A 23,245-nucleotide genomic window follows, 5' to 3' on the forward strand; every position below is an offset into this window, starting at 1 on the left:
TCCAACTCTTCAAACCTGATGGGCGGAGGCGAGTTTATCGACGACGTGGTGAACGTACGGCTCCTTGTTGTGTCCAGGATGTGGAACCTTACGGGGCCGGAAGTGTAATGGTCTGGGGCGGCATTTGCGGGGACGAGAAGACGGAACTTGTCATCATCGAAGGCAATCTGACAGCACAACGCTACATTGACAATATCTTACGGCCAGTGGTTCTTCGTTTCATCCAGCGCCAACAACGGACGGTGTTCCAACAAGACTTCCTCAACGCCAACAACGTGACTGTCCTGCCGTGGTAAGCTCAATCACCAGATCTGTTACCCATAGAACATCTCTGGGACCAGCTAGGGGGTCGTCTTCGGAAACGTCAACATCCTCCCTTCACGAGACAAGCGTTGATCGTTGCCCTCCGTGAGGAATGGAATCGGATACCTGCAGTCGATGTGAGGACGCTTGTCTAATCAGTTCGACGCCGCATTCGAAGATGCATTGCCACTCATGGAGGTCATATCCCGTATTGAACGGCCTGGGCCGTCGTCACCTTAACGTTGTATCCAATGTTGTTGATCGAATACTGGACGAATGACCCCTTGTCAAGAAATTTCCCTGTTGGAGGACATTTTTGTTGAATAAGTAAATTCGAATTTTACTGTTCTGAATGATGAATTTCTACAATACAATTGTTATTGCTGCTTCAAATAGTGTTGGTCATATTTTATCCTAGAAATATGGTTGTAACGTTTCTTTTGGCTGTCAGTTTATATAATAAATAGAATATTTCATGCTCCTCGTGATATATCATGTTTCTCTCATCCCGTGACGGGGGAAAAGAAGATATTTTCACTAGCGGCTACGCTATATTTAATTGGGTTTAACGTCGCGTCCAAGATTATTGCACTTACATAGGGACGTGCATGCCCTGGATCGAACTTCGTACCTTTTGCTCTCAGTGCAGACGATTTACTCACTACACCACGGAGGCGGTCAAGTTGGATAAATGGATTTACACTCGTGGCTCCCTACAGTGTATCCGTTGAATTTGCGTTCATAGTGTGAGGAGCTCTTGCTTGGATGATGGAATGCTACCTACCCGTGTTGTTGCCGATGCCGGCGTTGGTATATGCCGCCCGCTTTCTAGACATGATAAGGACCTCCTGTCTTCTATCTATCGTATTTGAACTTTCATAGCCGATGTAAATTGGGATATCGTCTCTCACCGTCCATCCCATTCTGTTGTAGGTATACAAGGCATACGTAGACTGACCGTTAGTGACCAGCAGCACTTGGAACGTTGCAACCTTCACAGAAACAAAATCAGTTTAAGATAATGATCCCTTCGTAGAGGACGTAAATCATTAAACAAAAAGTACTCGCATCTTCGAGCGTCTGTCTGTCTGTCTGTTTGTCTGTCACTGAATCACTCACTGATCACACACACACACAGACACACACACACACACACACACGGAATCATGCACACACTCACTCATTCACTGACTCACGCACTCACCCACCCCTGAATTACACACACACTTACTCACTCATGCACTGTCGCACTTACTTAAACACTCACTTATTTACTATGATTTCTTACCTCGTCAGATGAAGATTGTCCCTTCTGTGGCACGTGATACCACGTGACCACCAACGCCCATGTTGCTTTGAATGTGCTGTCAGAGATGTATTTCTTAATCCAAGTGGAAGCTGTTTCAAGCCTATTGCTGGTGCCACTGTATGCCTGATAGTAGATGGCAGTTGTGTTGGGGCTATTCGCGGACGTGATGTCAATGTCGGCCCAGTAAGGACACAAGATGTTCTGGGTATTGGTGGGCAGCGATGGCGAGTATGAACCAAACTTCGTCCAAAAACTAATCACGCCGTTTGTAGAGATCTAGACGGAGGGATGAACACAAAACAGTCAGGAGTGAAAGAAGGAAGTATAAGTAGGCAGCCAGTCTCGAAGGTTATATGATATGATATAAGTATAGAGATATGAGATAAGTATGTATGCCGATTTATTATTTAAATAGTAAATAAAGGTTTTCTTCAAATAGTCATGATCCCTAAATTTTTGGTCAGTATATATAGATATATACTGTCCTGTAATACGTAAGGTAATGAAAATGTATTCAACAGTTGCATGGTACTACACAATATATTTTGAAACAACTGTACATACAGTTTGCACATCGGTTTTTCGATTCATACTTCAACGAACCGAAAAAATTACACAGTCAATCCTTAAATATAACCATCACTAATTCCTGCAAGAGTTTGTAAAAATTAACCTGTGGCTGGATAAATAATTGGTTCGCTGAAAAATGGGGTACGAAATGAATTTGCAACCATGTTTGAAATGCTGCAAATCTGTGCCGAAAAAAGCAAATGTATTGTTTTATCGAAGATAAGGTGTCTGAGTAATCCAGCAAAAGTTTTGTATTATGCGATTTCTTAAAAGTTTTAAATAATATTGTATTCTTTGAGTGTTGACAAATAGATTGGTTTTTGAAGATAAGGTGTCTACGATACCCATCAACAGTTTTAAATAATATTGTATTCTTTGAGTGACTAAGCGCCAGTATAGTTTACTTTTTAAATATGATATCGCTAACGTAAAATATTTTATATATGATAAGATAATCAGAGAGGTATAGTTACTTTTCTCCTCTGTATATATCGTGGTATTTTCGAACTTACATATATGACATAGTATATCTCTGATGAAAATGGGATTCCGTCCTCAATGTCTATCTTCTGAAAACCATCATCCTGGCTGGACATGGTTGAATCTGAAGCGCTCGGACCGTAAGTGAACATTTCTGTTGAATGGAATGGAAGGCAATAATCATATATCTATTATTTAGAACCCCTGGCTTCAGACGTTCTGCATAAATAGATAACGGAATGAAATGGGGTTTTACGTCGCCTTCATGATCATTGCACTTACACAGCGACGTGTGTGCGTGTGTGTGCGTCCGTAAATGCGTGCGTGCGCGCGCGTTCGTGCTTGTACTAGTCCGGACGAATGCCGGTTCAATGCTCTCTCACTGAGATACCATGCCGCAGTGTAACATTTGCTAAACCACCCTGGCACATTATACTGACTAGAGCGCCGATCAGTTTTAGCCCCTAAATGCCGACTGCAAGACAGGGTAACAACAAGTACCATTTTTAACGTCTTTGGGTATGACGATTCTGGGGATCGAACCACCCACCTTCCACTGTCCGGGCAGACGCTCTATCCACTATACCATGGAGGCCGTCTCATGGGTTGATTGTGTTAACTGATAGGGTATGTTGACTTCGAAGAGACCGTGATGGGGGTATGTTGACCATGTGAATTGAGTATGATGGGGTATGTTGACCATGTCAAGTGAGTGTGCTGGAGTATGTTGACTATGTGAACTGGTGGGAAGGGGTATGTTGACTGTGTGAACCGAGAGTGATGGGTTATGCTGACCATGTGGAGTAAGTGTGTGAAGGGGTATGTTGACCACGTCGAGTGAGTGTGATGGGGTATGTTGTCTGTGTGAACCGAGAATGATGGGGTATGTTGATCTTGTGGAGTGAGTGTGATGGGGTATGTTGACTATGTGAACTGGGTGGGCAGGGGTATGTTGACTGTGTGAACCGAGAGTGATGGGTTATGCTGACCATGTGAAGTGAGTGTGATGAAGTATGTTGACCAAGTTGAGTGAGTGTGATGGGGTATATTGGCTGTGTGAACCGAGAGTGATGGGGCATGTAGACTGTGTGAACCGAGAGTGATGGGGTAAGCTGACAATGTTGAGTGAGTATGACAGGGTATGCTGACCATGTGAAGTGAGTGTGATGGAGTATGCTGACCACGTGAAGTGAGTGTGATGGAGTATGTTTACCATGTTGAGTGAGTGTGATGGGGTATGTTGACTGTGTGAACCGAGAGTGATGGGCATGTAGACTGTGTGAACCGAGAGTGTTGGGGTAAGCTGACTATGTTGAGTGAGTATGACAAGGTATGCTGACCATGTGAAGTGAGTGTGATGGGGTATGCTGACCATGTGGAGTGAGTGTGATGGAGTATTCTGACCACGTGAAGTGAGTGTGATGGAGTATGTTGACCATGTGGAGTGAGTTTGGTGGGGCATGCTGACCATGTGGAAGGATTGTGATGGGGGCATGTTGACCTTGTGAAGTGAGTGTGATGGGATATATTGACCATGTGGACCGAGTGTGATGGGTTATGCAGACTATGTGAACCGAGTGTGATAGGGTATGTTGATCATGTTGAGTGAGTGTGATGGGGTATGTTGACCATGTGGAGTGAGTGTGTTTGGGTATGTTGACCATGTGGAGTGAGTGTGATAGGGTATATTGATCATGTGAAGTGAGTGTGATGGGGTTTGCTGATCACGTGAAGTGAGTGTAATGGTGTATGTTGATCATGTGGAGTGAGTGTGATGGGGTATGTTGATCATGTGAAGTGAGTGTGATGGGGTATGTTGATCATGTGAAGTGAGTGTGATGGGGTTTGCTGATTACGTGAAGTGAGTGTGATGGGGTTTGCTGATCACGTGAAGTGAGTGTGATGGGGTTTGCTGACCACGTGAAGTGAGTGAGATGGGGTATGCTGACCATGTGAAGTGAGTGTGATGGGGTATGTTGACCATGTGGAGTGAGTGTGATGGGGTATGTTGATCATGTGGAGTGAGTGTGATGGGGGCATGTTGACCTTATGAAGTGAGTGTGATGGGATATATTGACCATGTGGAGTGAGTGTGATGGGTTATGCAGACTATGTGAACCGAGTGTGATAGGGTATGTTGACCATATGGAGTGAGTGTGATGGGTTATGCAGACTATGTGAACCGAGTGTGATAGGGTATGTTGATCGTATAGAGTGAGTGTGATGGGGTATGTTGACCATGTGGAGTGAGTGTGATGGGGTATGTTGACCATGTTGAGTGAGTGTGAAGGGGTATGTTGACCATGTGGAGTGAGTGTGATGGGTTATGCTGACTATGTGAACCGAGTGTGATAGGGTATGTTGATCATGTTGAGTGAGTGTGATGGGGTATGTTGACCATGTGGAGTGAGTGTGTTTGGGTATGTTGACCATGTGGAGTGAGTGTGATAGGGTATATTGATCATGTGAAGTGAGTGTGATGGGGTTTGCTGATCACGTGAAGTGAGTGTAATGGTGTATGTTGATCATGTGGAGTGAGTGTGATGGGGTATGTTGATCATGTGAAGTGAGTGTGATGGGGTATGTTGATCATGTGAAGTGAGTGTGATGGGGTTTGCTGATTACGTGAAGTGAGTGTGATGGGGTTTGCTGATCACGTGAAGTGAGTGTGATGGGGTTTGCTGACCACGTGAAGTGAGTGAGATGGGGTATGCTGACCATGTGAAGTGAGTGTGATGGGGTATGTTGACCATGTGGAGTGAGTGTGATGGGGTATGTTGATCATGTGGAGTGAGTGTGATGGGGGCATGTTGACCTTATGAAGTGAGTGTGATGGGATATATTGACCATGTGGAGTGAATGTGATGGGTTATGCAGACTATGTGAACCGAGTGTGATAGGGTATGTTGACCATATGGAGTGAGTGTGATGGGTTATGCAGACTATGTGAACCGAGTGTGATAGGGTATGTTGATCGTATAGAGTGAGTGTGATGGGGTATGTTGACCATGTGGAGTGAGTGTGATGGGGTATGTTGACCATGTTGAGTGAGTGTGAAGGGGTATGTTGACCATGTGGAGTGAGTGTGATGGGTTATGCTGACTATGTGAACCGAGTGTGATAGGGTATGTTGACCATGTGGAGTGAGTGTGATGGTGTATGTTGACCATGTGGAGTGAGTGTGATGGGGTATGTTGACCATGTGTAGTGAGTCTGATGGAGTATGCTGACCATATGGAGTGAGTGTGATAGGGTATGTTGATCATATGGAGTGAGTGTAATAGGGTACATTGACCATGTGGAGTGAGTGTGATGGGGTATGTTGACCATGTGATCCGTGTGATAGGGTACGTTGACCATGTGGAGTGAGTGTAATGGGGTATGTTGACCATGTGTAGTGAGTCTGATGGAGTATGCTGACCATATGGAGTGAGTGTGATAGGGTATGTTGATCATATGGAGTGAGTGTGATAGGGTATGTTGACCATGTGAACCGAGTGTGATAGGGTATGTTGACCATGTGGAGCGAGTGTGATGGGGTATGTTGACCATGTGGAGTGAGTGTGATGGTGTATGTTGACCATGTGGAGTGAGTGTGATGGTGTATGTTGACCATGTGGAGTGAGTGTGATGGGGTATGTTGACCATGTGGAACGAGTGTGATGCTGTATGTTGACCATGTGGAGTGAGTGTGATGGGGTATATTGACCATGTGAAGTGAGTGTGATGGGTTATGTTGACTATGTGAACCGAGTGTGATAGGGTATGTTGACCATGTGGAGCGAGTCTGATGGGGTATGTTGACCATGTGTAGTGAGTCTGATGGAGTATGCTGACCACGTTGAGTGAGTGTGAAGGGGCATGATGACCATGTGGAGTGAGTGTGATGTGGTATGTTGACCTTGTGAAGTGAGTGTGAGGGGATATATTGACCATGTGAACCGAGTTGATGGAGTAAGCTGACCATGTGGAGTGAGTGTGAAGGGGTATGTTGACCATGTGGAGTGAATGTGATGGGTTATGCAGACTATGTGAACCGAGTGTGATAGGGTATGTTGACCATATGGAGTGAGTGTGATGGGTTATGCAGACTATGTGAACCGAGTGTGATAGGGTATGTTGATCGTATAGAGTGAGTGTGATGGGGTATGTTGACTGTGTGGAGTGAGTGTGATGAGGTATGCTGACCATGTTGAATGAGTGTGAAAGGGTATGCTGACCATGTGGAGTGAGTGTGATGGGTTATGCTGACTATGTCAACCGAGTGTGATAGGGCATGTTGACCCTGTGAAGTGAGTGTGAGGGGGTATGTTGACCATGTGGAGTGAGTAAAATGGGGTACATTGACCATGTGGAGTGGGTATGATATGGTATGCTGACTATGTGATCCGTGTGTGATAGGGTACGTTGACCATGTTGAGTGAGTGTGATAGAGTGTGTTGACCATGTGAAGTGAGAGTGATGGGGTATGTTGACCATGTAGAGTGAGTGTGATGGGGTATGTTGATCATGTGGAGTGAGAGTGATGGGGCATGTAGACCTTGTGAAGTGAGTGTGATGGGATATATATTGACCATGTGAACCGAGTGTGATGGAGTATGCTGATCATGTGGAGTGAGTGTGATGGGTTATGCTGACCATGTGAACCGAGTGTGATAGGGTATGTTGATCATGTGGAGTGAGTGTGATAAGGTATGTTGACCATGTGGAGTGAGTGTGATGGGGTATGTTGACCATGTTTTATGAGTGTGATGAAGTCTGTTGACCATGTGGAGTGAGTGTGATGGATTATGCTGACCATGTGGAGTGAGTGTGATGGGGTATGTTGCCTGTGTGGAGTGAGTTTGATGAGTGTGGTATGTTGACCTTGTTAAGTGAGTGTGATGGGGTATATTGACCATGTGGTGTGAGTGTGATCAGGTGTGCTGTCCATGTGAAGTGAGTGTGATGGGGGTATGCTGTTCATGTGAAGAGAGTGTGATGGGGGTATGTTGACCATGTGGAGTGAATGTGATGAGGTATGTTGACCATGTGGAGTGAGTGTGATGGGGTACATTGACCATGTGAAGTGAGTGTGATGGACCATGCTGACTATGTGATTCGTGTGTGATAGGGTACGTTGACCATGTGTAGTGAATGTGATGAGGTATGTTGACCATGTGAAGTGAGTGTGATGGAGTACGTTGACCATGTGAAGTGAGTGTGATGAGGTATGCTGACCATGTGGAGTGAGTGTGATGGGGTATGTTGACCATGTGGAGTGAGTGTGATGGTTGTATGCTTACCATGTGGAGTGAGTGTGATGGGGCATGTTGACCTTGTGGTGTGAGTGTGATGCGGTATGCTGACCATGTGGAGTGAGTGTGATCGAGTATGCTGACCATGTGAAGTGAGTGTGATTGAGTATGTTGACTATGTGGAATGAGTGTGAGGGGGTATGTTGATCATGTGGAGTGAGTGTGATAGGGTATGTTGATCACGTGGAGAGAGTGTGAAGAGGCATGATGACCATGTGGAGTGGGTGTGATGGGGTATGATGACCATGTGGAGTGAGTGTGATGAAGTATGTTGCCCATGTGGAGTGAGTGTGATGGGGTATGTTGATCATGTGGAGTGAGTGTGATGGGGTATGTTGACCATGTGGAGTGAGTGTGATGAAGTATGTTGACCATGTGGAGTAAGTGTGATGGGGTATGTTGACTGTGTGGTGTGAGTATGATGAGGTATGTTGACCATGTGGAGTGAGTGTGATGAAGTATGTTGACCATGTGGAGTGAGTGTGATGGGGTATGTTGATTATGTGGAGTGAGTGTGATGGCGTATGTTGATCATGTGGAGTGAGTGTGATGGGGCATGATGACCATGTGGAGTGAGTGTGATGGGGTATGTTGACCATGTGGAGTGAGTGTGATGGAGTATGTTGACTGTGTGGAGTGAGATTGATGGGGCATGATGACCATGTGGAGTGAGTGTGATGGGGTATGTTGACCATGTGGATTGAGTGTGATGGAGTATGTTGACTGTGTGGAGTGAGTGTGAAGGGGCATGATGACCATGTGGAGTGAGTGTGATAGGGTATGTTGACCTTGTGAAGTGAGAGTGATGGGGTATGTTGACCATGTGAAGTGAGTGTAATAGGGTACATTGACCATGTGGAGTAAGTGTGATGTGGTATGCTGACTATGTGATCCGTGTGATAGGGTACGTTGACCATGTGAAGTGAGTGTGATGGAGTATGTTGACCATGTGGAGTGAGTGTGATGTGATATGTTGACCATGTGGAGTGAGTGTGATGGGGTATGCTGACCATGTTTTATGAGTGTGAAGGGGTATGTTGATCTTGTGAAGTGACTGTGATTGGGTATGCTGACTAAAAGGAGTGAATTTGATGGGGTATGCTGACCATGTTGAGTGAGTGTGAAGGGGTATGTTGACCATGTGGAGTGAGTGTGATGGGGTATGCTGACCATGTGAACCGAGTGACATGAGGTTAGCTGAAATTGTGAAAAAAGTTTGATGTTTTTTTTAACCATGATGGGATATGCTGAACATGTGAACTGAGTGTGTTCGAATATGCTCACCATGTGATGTGGGTGTCGTGGGTATGTTCTCCATGTGAACTGAGTTCTGTGGGATATGTGAACTAGGAACTGTAAACTGTTAAATGTATGTTTGTGTTACCTGCGTAGCACTCCTGGTCTTCTCGGACGAATCCGTCCTCACATGTACACTCGTAGCCCATCGTCAGATCTGTACACACATCAAAGGGGCCCTTACAGTACTCACGGTCTTGATCTTCACACTCGTTTTCTGAAAATATACAGTATAAATGACATGATACATACGATATCTCAACATGCATTTATTACAGAATACTGTATATGTGTAGGGTCTTCATGCTAAACTGAGGCATGGCATCTCAGTGGGCAAGCACTATAAAATCGGCATTAGTCCGGACTGGTACTAGAAGCAACCGACATACACACACGCACGCAGCACGCGCCCACTCACGCACGCACGTCGCTATATAAGTGCAATAATCTTGGACGCGAAGATAAACCCCATTTCACCTCACCTATAAGAAACCATATGGTTATTTTTTGGCATGTCTAGTGCTGTAAGGACATCACTCTTCTGTACGATTAGGAATGTCTTTCACCAGAATACGAAGAATTACCGTTCGATTATGTCGGAATGTTTCCTTCATTTTACATAACGAATTTTTTCTCGAAATTCGGAGACGATTAAAGTAAAATGTCCTGGGTTTGTGTTAAAGAAAATCAACTATTTTTATGATATGATGTTTTTCTAAGGGAAACTATGTGATTTTTTTTATAGGAAAGAATGCATTTAAAAGTGAACTCTTATTTCGCTTCATAGACTGTCAAATGTTGTAAGGCAAAAATTATAAGGAACAATTAAAAATGACGTCTTCTATATTTACATGTACAAACAATGAAGTTTCAACACAACTTTCAGCATATATTCGTATTTCTATGAGACATTAGCATTCTTGTGGTTTAGAAAAAAAATCATATTGCCGTGTTAAGAGTGGACTTCCTTACTAAACCAAAAAATATTTTTATGCTTCTAGTTTCCATAACAAAGACATCTTAACTAATACTCCTGGAACTTCTAATAAGATCTCCTCAGGTCAGTACGATTCTGTTCTGGAGAACATCTTAATGTTATTTTCGCTTTGATCAAAATACATTCTATGGAAGCGTATTAGTTCCACATTCTAAAATAAATATTATCATCTACGTAGATGATACTCACATCCACAAAGACTATACGTTCAACTACGTCGGTGATATGCTTTTAGAATATGGCACTAAAACGCTTCTATATAGCACTTCGTGTTCATCTATGCTCATTGTCTACAAGATATCAAAGACAATCAATCCAAATTCCAAACAAACAGAATTGCTTCGTTAGCCAATCAAATATCTGCCATCACTTGCAATTTATGATTATTGCTTATTTCCTGTATTTATACAAAAACTACTTGCTACCATGCTACCTTTCATACAATGTATAAAGAAAAGACTTCTCAAAAATGTTTGTTTTTGCTAAAATATATTTTCAGACATATCAAAATCCCGGCTAAAAGAAAGTATACACTTGTGTTTTATGGCGGCTAGAAATGAAACAAACAGAAATGGTTACTCGATTTTGATGTGTTTGATACGGTTATCAGAGCTGTGTTTTAAAATGCAACTTTGCAGTCTTTTCAGGCTAGTAACGTTGTGTTAAAGTTTGTCATTTTGGGCCAAATCCAAATTTTGGCAAGTTTCAAGTGTATACTTTCTTTTGTCCGTCAGTTTATTCAAAACATACCTCTATGTCAAACAACTTTAATTTTGTTAGGAACATTTTTTGTGGCAAAACACCTTATACCAACCCCAAACAGAATATTCACCTACCTGATATCTTTAAAAAGAATATCGTGTTCCCAAATACCCTTTCACAGAGAATGGTCGATCCCTAGGAGAATTGGTTTTACCAGTATATTGGTCATATCACTTTGGGCTTTCTCTCACGTGTGCAACACAGTGACACATGATCTGTCACACGGAGATGTGACTGAAATATGGTTCAAAGCGGCCTTAATCGCACTCCCCCCTTCCCTTCCCCACTGACTGACTGACTGACTGACCGACCGACCGACCGACCGACCGACCGACCGACCGACCGACCGACCGACCGACCGACCGATGGTAAGTGTTTTGTGGGTGTACTGTCCCATCCATTTGTCATTCCCGCTTCAACAATCACAGGAACAATATGACATTGAATGTCCCTCGATGAATTGAAAAATTAGTAATTCGCGTATGTTGTATTGAGTGATTGAGTATTATTTTACGCCGCTTTTTGAAATATTCAAGTAATATCACGGCAGGGGATATAGGCTTCACACACTGTACCCATGTCGGCTACCACTAGTCGACTAGTATTACTTGGCTACCCTACCACCCTTCGCCTACATTACATGCTTATCCTTTCGTGAACACCTGGTGTCATCACTGATTTTCAGTGATCCATTCATTTAATGCTCACCCCTATTTTACCTTTTTACGCCCAAAGGAATCTGTTTCGGTGGATAATTCTCTGTCCTTGTGATTATATATTTACCTATCACGTGATTGGTGTTTATCGTCAGTGATAAGGATACGTAGGATGACAAAAATACACGAAAACAACATATAGAATTACATTAATCTTACTGAAGCAATTAAACATGGTGAATGTTTTATACCGAGGGAACATAGACAGCCTCTGTGGATTCGCTCTCTTTATGTGTAACTGAAAGAATTTGCGTATGTGTTTATTTTGTAGGATGTTTATTTCACGAATTTGTGCAGAGAGGTATGTCACACAAGGAAAACAATGTTCTAACATAAAAAAGACATTCATTGGTGATGTTCTACTTTAGAAAGGGGAAAAAGGGAGTTTATTCACCACGGCAAACACAGATGCATTACAACAGAACAATGTGATCACTTGGGCTTACACCAAGCCCTCCTTTGTTGTCAAACCGCAGCTCAAAATAATACGTGTGCATTTAGGCATTCAGCCCGACGGAGTTACCACTGTACCTGAATATCAACACTTGCGACCACCATTGCAACCCCTCCTCCACCATTACAACAGTTTTGTGGGACATATAAATTCCTGTTTAGAAACCCCATGCATGGGTTAATATATGCATGACATGCCCTAACTTGTACTCACCTGATCCGGAGGATTCGTATACCTCTCTCTTGTGCCGCTCGTGTTCCAGGTTGTACTCCGAGGGGAGTAGGTCTGAATTCAAAGCGTCCTCTGATAACATGTCGACCTCTGATGTGTATTTCCGATCTAGAGATGTGAACCTGACTATATCTGAACCTTTTTCGAAAGTTTGAAAATCACGCGTCTTTTTCAAACTGACGTTACTTTGTTTCTTCATTGAAATAAAGGATTCTTCCTCCAGCAGTTTGGCGAGGTCCTCATGCTCGAAATCTGAAAATTCATGACAAGATGGCGGTGCAAAAAGGAAACTGATGCGTCAAATTTGGAAAGGTCCTCTACATAAAATGTTTTTGAAAGCTTTACTTAGACCTTGGATAAAAGACGTTACACGTATTTCACAAAAAACATTATGTATTTCACCATGACGTTGCATGTGTTTCACCGTGATGTTATGTATTTCACCGTGACGTTACACGTATTTCACCGTGATGTTACATGTATTTCACTGTGACGTTACATGTATTTCACCGTGACGTTACACGTATTTCACCGTGATGTTACATGTATTTCACCGTGACGTTACACGTATTTCACCGTGATGTTACATGTATTTCACTGTGACGTTACATGTATTTCACAGAGACGTTATGTATTTCACCGTGACGTTACATGTATTTCACCATGACGTTACATGTATTTTACCGTGACGTGATGTATTTCAGAAAGACGTTACATTTATTTCACAAAGACGTTATGTATTTCACCGTGACGTTACATGTATTTCACCGTGACGTTAGATGTATTTCACAAAGACGTTATATATTTTACCGTGATATTAAGTATTTCTTCGTGACGTACCGTATTTCACCGTGACGTTACATGTATTTCACCGTGACGTTACATGTATTTCACCGTGACGTTACATGTATTTCACCGTGACTACGTATGTAATACACCGTGACTGGATATGTATTTAAGAATTGATTTGAATATTTGTGAATCTACGCAAACTCTGCACAAGGATCTCTACGTTTTTAACTCCATAAGCGCAAAACAGATATCGAAGTCAGTTGTTATAGATACATACTTCACAAACTGCTTAGTTTATTCATGGATACAAAATTAACTCTAGAAAACAGGGCACAATCAGTGACATATTTCTGCACCATAATGCACCTGAAGCCCGCCCCATTCAGTTATCATCCAATCACGAAACAGTAGTCTGTTAGTGGGCACGGCCTGACATTTTTCACCTAACACAGTATTGCTTGGTTAGCCTATCAAATTCCACGGAATTACTTGCAATTTATGTAAACTGGACGGCAATAGAAAGTATATGGCGAGTTCATGCTCGATAAAAAAAAAACAAGAAGAGGTTTTGTTGTGAATTATAATATAATCTAGGGAGGGATAACAAATGATTGATTAACCACAGTTTGAATGAAATTGTGCAATGACAGGTAATGTAACCTCAAGGTAAACCATGGTGGTGTAAGAAATTTCATTTTCAAAAGTTGTTTGAAATGTCACCAAAAAATTGTCAGACACTCTACAAGTTCATTGTCGACACAGCTGCCTTCAACAGCGTGTATGACCTCCAGCTGCCTCAATGCATGCTGTGATGCTGTCATCGTCATCGATGACGTCAGTCTTCTGATGACGTGGACTGGAATCCGTTGCCACTCGTCTCTCAGGGCCTCCTGCAATTCTTGTCTGTTGACGGGAGGCTGATGGAGTGCTCTAATCTGTCTGTCAAGATGGTCACAGAAATGTTCAATAGGATTTATATCGGGTTAGTGGGCAGGCCTGGGCATAACGACAACGTTCTGCTGTTTTTTCCAAGTCAGTCTTGCAGTATGGGGCCTGGCATTGTCGTGTTGAAACAATGTCCCCTGCTGTTGGTTTTCTAAGAACGGAAGCACAACTGTCTGCAACACTTGGTTCAGGTCTCCCTGTATAATCACCAAATCAGTCTTCTGATCTCCACAAATAACCACACCATGACATCTCCCCCGCCGAATTGATGGACCTCTCGAATACACGCCGGAGCAAAACGTTCCCCTCTGCGTCGATAAAGTCGTTCTCTGCCGTCATTTCGAAACAAGTTAAACCGACTTTCATCAGTAAACAGCACTCGACGCCAATTTCTGACTTGCCAACGTCGAACTTGCCTCGCCCATCGCAGTCTCAGGCGTCGATGTTCAGCAGTCAGTACCATTCCTCGGAAAGGATGATACGATGGGATTCCAGCAGCACGAAGTCGTCGTTGTACTGTACGTTGGCTAATGGGATGTCCCAACGCTGTTATGAATCTGTTTCGCAGATGAATGAGCCGTATCTGACCGTCTTCCAGTGGTGTCGTCACTCGGGGTCATCCGGTTCTAGGCCTGTCCTGTGTCCCCCCTGTCTGCCTGTACCGTTGAATCAGCCTGGCTACTGTCAATGATGTACAACCAAACCTTCTGGCAATTTGGACCTGTGTTGCCCCCATTTCGGCCATACCGATGTCTCTCTCTCTCTCTCTCTCTCTCTCTCTCTCTCTCTCTCTCTCTCTCTCTCTCTCCTGTGACAGTTGAGGATTTATTTTGTGTGCTTTCATCACGTGTGGTTATACCCTGCAGACGAACGCATTTATACAGCTAACATGCACGTGCATTTTATGCCATAGGCGGAAATTTGTTTCACCATTTTTTGTCACCGCACGACCACCGTCAAAGGTGGCCCGTTCGGGCGAGGTGTTTTTGGTACCTGTTCCTGGGCAGTCATATTCCCAATACCCACTTTCCACTGGTTATCGCTGTTTTTAGGAAAAGTACAAATTGCCAACCTATACTTTCTTTTGCCGCTTAGTTTATTTCTCAGTATGTTTTAACCGCGACGAAACATGTATATGCTTTATACATACGCATTATACATATGCGTTATATATGACATGAGGTACAACTGTGTCATATAATTCGATTTTATGGCATGTGTTTATCCTTGATATGACATGAGACATTCTGCGACATGACATATGCATTGAGGCCTTGTCAAGAATTCCCACCTGTTTGAGCGTGTGCAGCTGTAGGACGTGGTTGCAGCAAAAACACAAAAGCCACAACAAGCAGCAGGGGAACTTTTCGTCTATGAGGAAACAGTGTCTGAACACCTGCAAATAAAACATAGGTATCATTACATCGTAGAATTCAAGCATAATTCTGATACCCTTATATAAAACATCCTTTACATATCCCCATCCCACTCACCGCGATCCATTCTATGATTCATACTATTCGATTGACAGAGTAATTGCTATTTGTGACGTGTGACGTATCCCTGAGGTTCAGGTTATCCAAAACTCGTTAATACCTCAGTAACAAATGGCAACGCCAGAGAATGGCCATTTCGATAATCTGATAAAACAGCCTCCACTAGGAATTAAAGTCAAACTAGAGATGAAAATAACATGAATGGATCACTGAAAATCAGTGATGGCCCTACCGGTAGAACCCACCACTCACACAATTTGCATAAAACTCCCGTAACACACATGATATGTAGCGTATATAGCATATTGTTGTATTGCTTTTCTTTTTTGCCTTTACTTGGTCCACCGACCTAAAAGGAATAACGTTATTAAACATCTGGTGTCATCATGATGTTACACAAACTACACCGCTCCTGAAATCCTAGTAATATGATTAGTTTTATTACACACTGAGAAGCCACAGGTTCATAGTGCAATTCTGTTTTCGGGAGGGGTTGCCGATATGACAAACATGTTATTCTCTAACATAGCATGACAAATGAACACTGATGGTTTTTTAGGCATATGTTTATCAGTTATTGACATGATCGATATAAATCTGTGTTGAGTCGGATGTTCGTAAAAAGGCAGTTCTATATATACTGAACCGCAAATGAAACGTCACCATGGATAGATATATGAGAAACCTTATTTGTAAAAACACTGTACACATACTTTGAGAAATATTAAAAAGATGAAACTTGGGCAAACTGAACATCAAGGTTAAAATTAAAGTGTCAAATGTCCTTAAAGAGAAACACAACACCAGTCTCTGAGAAAATGGCATCACACGTCAGTATCTCGTGTGTCCGCCATGTGCATCGATGACTGCAGTGCAACGTCAATACATGGAATAGATGAGGCGGTTGATGTAGGTCATAGGCACTCGGCCTTGGTCGGACGTCATTCAGCCGTCTTTGAATCTCGTCCCACAGGTGCTAAATGGGTTTAAAATCGGGACTGAGGGCAGGCCACTGCATGGTTCTGATGCCATTCTGCTCGAGGAAAGTCTCTTGTTGCTCTTGCAGAGTGGGCACGGGCGTTATCATGCTGAAACTTGTGGTTGCGGCGACGTGCCAAATGAGGTATGGCGTGTGGTCTCAAGACTTGATCAATGTACCGAGCTGCTGTGACTCCATTGTCTCTCTCTGGACCGATGTTCTGGATGACCACAGGGCCGAACCTCTGTGCAAGATCAATTCCACCCCACACCATGAGGCTCGGACCACCCCACGAGTCTGTCAACAACACAAGCATCTGAATCACGTTCCCCACGGCGTCGCCAGACACTCTCTCTCCCTCTGCCATCTGCTGTTGCTGGTGGCGACAATGCTGGTGCTGTGTTGCCCACCGAAGATGGTCACGGCAATAACGTGGTGTCAGAATGGGTCCTCCGTGTGGCCTGTGACAGTGAAGGAGTCGTCAATCGTCGACGCACGGTGTCCGCACTAACGTGTCGATTGTGTGTTCCCATTGTCTGTCGAGCAGTTTCCGTAGCAGTAACAAGGCGATTTTGAAGATGATGTCGCACAATCTGACGATCATGACGTCGGGTGGTGACCCTTGGTCTTCCACTACGTGGTCGGTCATCTGTAGTGTTAGTGGTCTGGTACCGTTGCCTGTATATGTTCCTTACGTGGACTTGAAATGCATTGGCTACTTGCCCGGCGAATTGCTTGCAATCGTCCAAGGGCTTGGTGTCGCTTGTTTCTTGTCAATCTTGGCATGTGGTAGCAATTCAATAACGTGTGAATGTTATCCGATCTGGGTGGATTTTTACGGGGCAAGAAATGGGGGAACGCATGTGCATTTCAATGTGCATGGACTCACGTGTATCGGGTTACCATGGCCGTTGCCGTGATGCGTTTTGGCGAACGGTTTTATTGACACCTGCTTTGTTTTTTTATCATCAAATTTCATTTTTCCGGACAAGGTAATGTTAAATTTTAGACACCATACTATTTTCTTGAAAACAACAATGTTACCAACATTTCTCATACGGTAGTGATATTTTGGGGTTTAAATATGTAATTTTGTTATAATTGTCTTTGTTGTTATTACTAGTAATGCATACATGAAAAAATAGGAAGTGAAATCAAATGTAGAATCCCTATGTATGTGCCTACAGAAACAGACTCCATGGGGCGTAAATGGCGTAGAGGGCAATAAAGCTAAAAATCAGTGATGACACCTGTGTTTTTTTCGAAAATGGCAAGCCTGTCCTGCCCTAACGGTAGCGCCCGCCATTCATACAATACAGTAAGTAATAGTTTTATTTGAGAACAATACTACTTCGAAAACCCCGTTAATAAGAATTGTATATGAGTGAAAATGTAATAATGTCAGTCGTATATAGAACAATACAAATTCTCAAACATCAACAAAGGTAACTCCAACGTCCACAGGTATAATGTGACAGAAATGTATTACCATGTATAGCGACCATCATCATTGAAATGGCACGAACTATTAAAACCATACATATATACACGTCCTGACAACCTCAGAACCAAGAACTATGAATATGTGATGTACCATTAAGTAGTATCCTTCACTTCGTCTCCCAACTAACCACTTGGTATACTGTAACTCAATGAAACGAGGACGTTTCGTCATGATGTTTGCTGAACATGTAAAACCTTATTCCTCTTATCAGAACAAGTCAACACAATGGCCCAGTCGCCTAAGGCGCCGCGATTCGCTGTGCAGAATTGCGTCCCTTGGGCACACCAGAAACCTATGAACCTATTCGGGTTCGAATCCCGGTTCACCACGATTATGTTTCTAGGTTTGCAGCACCATACCCATGCTCGTGGGTTTCACCGAAGTGATGAGCGTCCGAGACCTGCATCACTTCGGGCTTTCCTCCCACATTAAGCTGATACGCCGTGATATACCCGGAATAATCTTAAAAGTGGCGTTAAATCCAACTCACTCACTCACTCATCGGCATCAGTCATCAGCGATTACCCTTGAATGAGTAAGATCTGTCGACATCCTCTGCACTTTTACAGACTGCAACTTCAAATTACTACTATTCCTATCAGTCTCATATTAAAACATCAACATGGAAGTTTTAAACATAAACCTGATGTGCATACCACTTCTTACCTGCTAAATGCCTAAATGGGAAGAGTGCCATGTTGTATGATGTCGACACAGCCATCCATAAGACTTGTGTGAACTCGATAGAGATGGTATTTTATGTATATATTTGATACCACTCATATATGAAAAAGGCTACATGTGAGACTGTGAGGTGTGCTTAAAAGTAAATGTGTTTACGAAAGGGACTGCATGTATATTTGGGACTACTGATATATATAGGAGGGAGGGGCTTGGAAACATGCCCGGTGATCGTGGGCCTTCCCCAACGGAGTGGAAGAGTATGTGCAAGGATCTGATTGGTTACCCTACCATCATTGCCACCCGCATATGCTGTCAACTACACATTATTTTGTGTGAGTACAAAGCGTGTGAGACAACCGGGAAGTATTCACAGCTGGGGACAGATACGTACTTTGTCGGCGGCTACCTTAATAGTCTGACCTCACGAACTGAACATTTGTTTCATCAGTGGGTCAAAGCTTCTTTACCAATAAATCTAAGTTTAACTGACAGCAGGAAGAGAAATAAACATTTCTATCGGTTTTAAATGCATTTATACAGATGTAAATAATACGTCGATGCCCCTATCGAGTGCCGTTAACGGAAAAATCCGGAACTCGAAATATTACATTTTGACTTAGGCCTTTTGTAAATTCAAATCCCTCAAATAAACGTCCTCTCTGGGCATGGTGTGTAACATTCGCCCTCTCTCCCCTCCCCACACAAACTTCAATCTATGACTATTGATATGCTGATGGTATTTAAAAATATTATTCATGAACCGGACATTGTTTCCGATCTATGCTATCCTAACTTATGAATTTGGTTCCTACCTTAATCATATCACTCAATTTAACCTGTATATACTGGTGTGTTTGATGTTCGCGTGGTACAGCATCTTTCTTCAACCATATCACCCTATTTCCCCTCCATATACTGGTGTGTTTGAAGTTCGCATGGTATAGCATCTTGCTTAAACCACGTCACTCTATTTCTCCTGTATAATCTGGTGTGTACGTGTGTGTGTGTGTGTTTGTATGTGTGTGTGATGTTCTCATTGTTATAGCATCTTACTTAAACCGTATCACTCTTTATCCCCTGTATGTACTGTTGAATTTGATATTCGCATCGTTACAGGATCTTAAACCATTTCAACCTATTTCCCCTGCATTGGCTGCTTAGTTTGTTGTCCTCATGTTATAAGTTGTACAGGAAGAAAGAAGATAGCATGAAGAGATCATTTAAGAGGTGGGACTGATAGAAGAGAACATGCATGATAGTTAAACAGATGGAAGGACGAGAGAGGAGATTTGACTGTTGTAAAGAAAGAGACGAGCTTAAAAGGGACAAAATGTAGTAGAGGAAAGTGAAGAGAATAAATATAATATATTCGCAAGGGGAAGAAATAAAGTCAGGTAAGAGGAAGACACGATGACAGTTTCAGTTGGGGATAGGGAATGTAATTGTGGACAGAGAAAGAGGAAAAGAGGAGCAATTTGAGAAGAGGTGGGTAGTGGATACGTGAGTAATATAAGGTGTTGAGGAGTAGAGACATGAGAGAAGAGATAGTTTGTGGGGAATTAGGATTAGACAAATCTGTGTGTATAAAGAATCATCAGAATTTGACACGGACAGGACACAGAGCCAGTCATATATCCGGGACTATGACACAGAAGGGTGATCGGGTATCAGGGTGTAGGGTGTTGGGTGTCGGGTGTACGCATTTTCTGTCAATCAGTCAACTCCCTATCTCCTGTTTACGAAGCGTCTAAAACGCAAGCTCATGATCAAGATTGTCTTTGGGTCAAGGTTTCCCCAGATAACACATATGGGTATAGAAATGCATCATATCTATTAGCTGTCTAAAATGAAATCCATGGTATGTCTCTGCTTCAGGTGACGTGCAACAAGCCATTGGAACCGATAGCTGACATAGGTCGGACTGAGTAATTCAGAGTCTTAGGTCATAGGGGTGCCTTGATGAACTCCTATGTGCCGTGTTCAGGTAGTCACAAAGAAATGCCAGTCAGGGTGAACCAAGGGGAGATTTGGGTTACATAGACTGGCGGCATGTCTACCTCGCCAGACCCCGTATTCCCAGGCCCTATCTCACTAGACTTAGTCTTTAATTTTTTTCTATTTTTTCTTTGAAATAACCTTTCCTCTTCTGTTGTGGAATCAAGCAAACGTGACTTTGATCTAGACTTGCCTAGGCTTTGAGTAAAACAAATACCATAAAATAAAAAAATCCACAGTTATGGTGCAGGACTACTATCTCACCAACTGTCTCCAGAACTCTCACGCTGACTTAATATGAATAATAATAATTAAAATATGAATTCAATTTTCTGCACTTTGTCAATATAATAAAAATGGATCCAGTGTTTGCTGGAGGTGTAAGTTACATACTTATATTAAGTCTAAGTCGATTAAATGGTTTGTTTACGGTAGATGAATTTATATGATCATAGTGTCAACCCTTCAGTTCAATTCTGATCCCGACTGCACAGATTTTAGGGATATCATTATCGCATATCTGTTGTTTTATTTTACCATAATTAAGAAAATATATATCATTAGTGTGTCACATCATGTTTGACGGACAATACACAATACAATACTAAAAATACCCTAAAAATGTATTTGTTGATGTCTCCTTTTCAGATGTGATTTTGTTGGAAAATATGAGTACCGGTTGTGATCAATCTATTCGATCTTATTTATACAACCATTGGCCTCTACGTGATCTTTTGCGATGGTGTTAAGAGAATACATAATCCTGGAAAATGTTCTTGTCATTGAAAAGTTGATATTAAACGTAATTACTTTATGATGGTTGGGTTTCTTTGTCTAAGCTCGTTAGCCATGATGCTGAGAAACAGCAGCATTTACTTAATGAGAGTAGGTTATATCATGGAGGATACCTTTGGGGGAGAGGGTACTACAAATTGTTGTACCACAGGAAGAGACCTGTAGACGTGAGCGATGGGTTGTGTATAAGATGGCCGTTGTATAATGGCCGCCAGGAGAGGTTAAAATTGAGCTTTGACAGTGTGAGTTAGAAAGGATAAAGTAGTGCTGTTTACATAGGTCTGTTGAATTAACTCAAAGCGCTACTGTCGATATATCTTCTACTTGATCCTTGATATATCATTGCGGCATATACAATATACATTCATTTCAACGTACATTAATAGTTTATAATCATGTGTTTTCGAGTATCTGTCAATTATGTTGGGCTTACAAGAACTAACTGAATTTATGGCGACATCTAAACCTAAAACGTATCGTGTATAGAATTAAGAATTATCTATCCGTTTTATAAGTGCTTCAAAGTCAATGTAAATTATGAATGCTACTGGTATTTGATTGCAATAATGATCAAATTTTAATATATATTTTTTACCTTTTCAGGCATATCGATCCTGATAGCAGTCTGCCCAACACATCTGCAGTTTTTTTAAGTTTTTTTTTTATTATTCCACTTTTTTTGTCGTACAGCATTTCATACATATTAATGTTCATACTGCGATTCTTAAAACAGCAACAGAATCATACATCATGGGGGCATATGAACTCAGATAATTCAGTATTTTTGTTGATATGGTTACAAAAATAGTTTGTGGCAACTGGACCAAAACTTCACAAACTTGTTGTAGTTACAGTTAGAGTAAGCTATCGCTTTAGTTATAAAGTAGAAATTTGCCACATCATTTGCAGTTTTCTTTATGCGCTCCTAAAAGATCTTGTCTGCTGTATCCATGCACACATCTTTTACCGAAATATTTCTTTTCCTTATGGTTTTATTGATCACCTAATAGCCTGCTTAAACTCTTTATCCATGTATAATGATATTTTCCATCTTTTTCAATCAGAAATAAATTGATTCCTGGAATGTTTCTGGTGCAGACCTTATCTTGTGTACAACAGATCCTTTAGAATACCCCAAAACATTTATAGCTAAATTATTTTGCTTTTCCATCTTATTTATTTGCGAAATTGGTGTAGGTGCATCAATACCTTCAAAGTTGTGTCTGTCGTTTTGGGGATAGCTCGAAGATCTATTCACAATTTTAGAATCTGTGGGACATGAGGCAGATCGTAATGTCCATCTTAAACAGTTATCATCATTATTTTAAAAAATCATTTATGGCTTTTTTCTTCTTATAATATGAGGGTGAATCTATATAAGATCCACATTTCAAAGGCATATAATTTGCTATATCTAAATATAAAGTATTGGTTCTATCCACACCCCAACCCGAACCTCTATTATCTAATGATGAACTTGGTTGCCCTTGAAACAGGTTCGGTATATTTAACACTATCATTTGCTATTTTGACTTAAAGACATTTTAACTGTTAGCAGGTATTTTATACTATTTAAATCATGTAATTCCTCATTAATTTTGCTCGATACGATGGGTTTAACATCATTACACGTCCATATT

General features: G+C 42.1%; 2 protein-coding genes across 2 annotated transcripts in view; both read right to left on the minus strand.

Annotated features, from left to right (window-relative positions):
* LOC139464173 (uncharacterized) overlaps positions 1 to 23,245 on the minus strand; it is a 229,545-nt gene that overhangs the window by 104,965 nt on the left and 101,335 nt on the right. The window lies entirely within an intron of this gene.
* LOC139463839 (uncharacterized) lies at positions 1,866 to 18,852 on the minus strand. The gene is made up of 5 exons (XM_071245214.1): positions 18,798 to 18,852; positions 15,444 to 15,548; positions 12,398 to 12,667; positions 9,344 to 9,472; positions 1,866 to 1,888 (listed from the first exon to the last, which is right to left on the minus strand). The coding sequence occupies exons 1-5, from the start codon at positions 18,850 to 18,852 to the stop codon at positions 1,866 to 1,868; spliced, it is 582 nt and encodes a 193-aa protein (XP_071101315.1).

This window comes from Haliotis cracherodii, unplaced genomic scaffold (assembly GCF_022045235.1).
Source record: "Haliotis cracherodii isolate W230 unplaced genomic scaffold, xgHalCrac1.p SCAF_16, whole genome shotgun sequence".
Taxonomy (NCBI): domain Eukaryota; kingdom Metazoa; phylum Mollusca; class Gastropoda; order Lepetellida; family Haliotidae; genus Haliotis; species Haliotis cracherodii.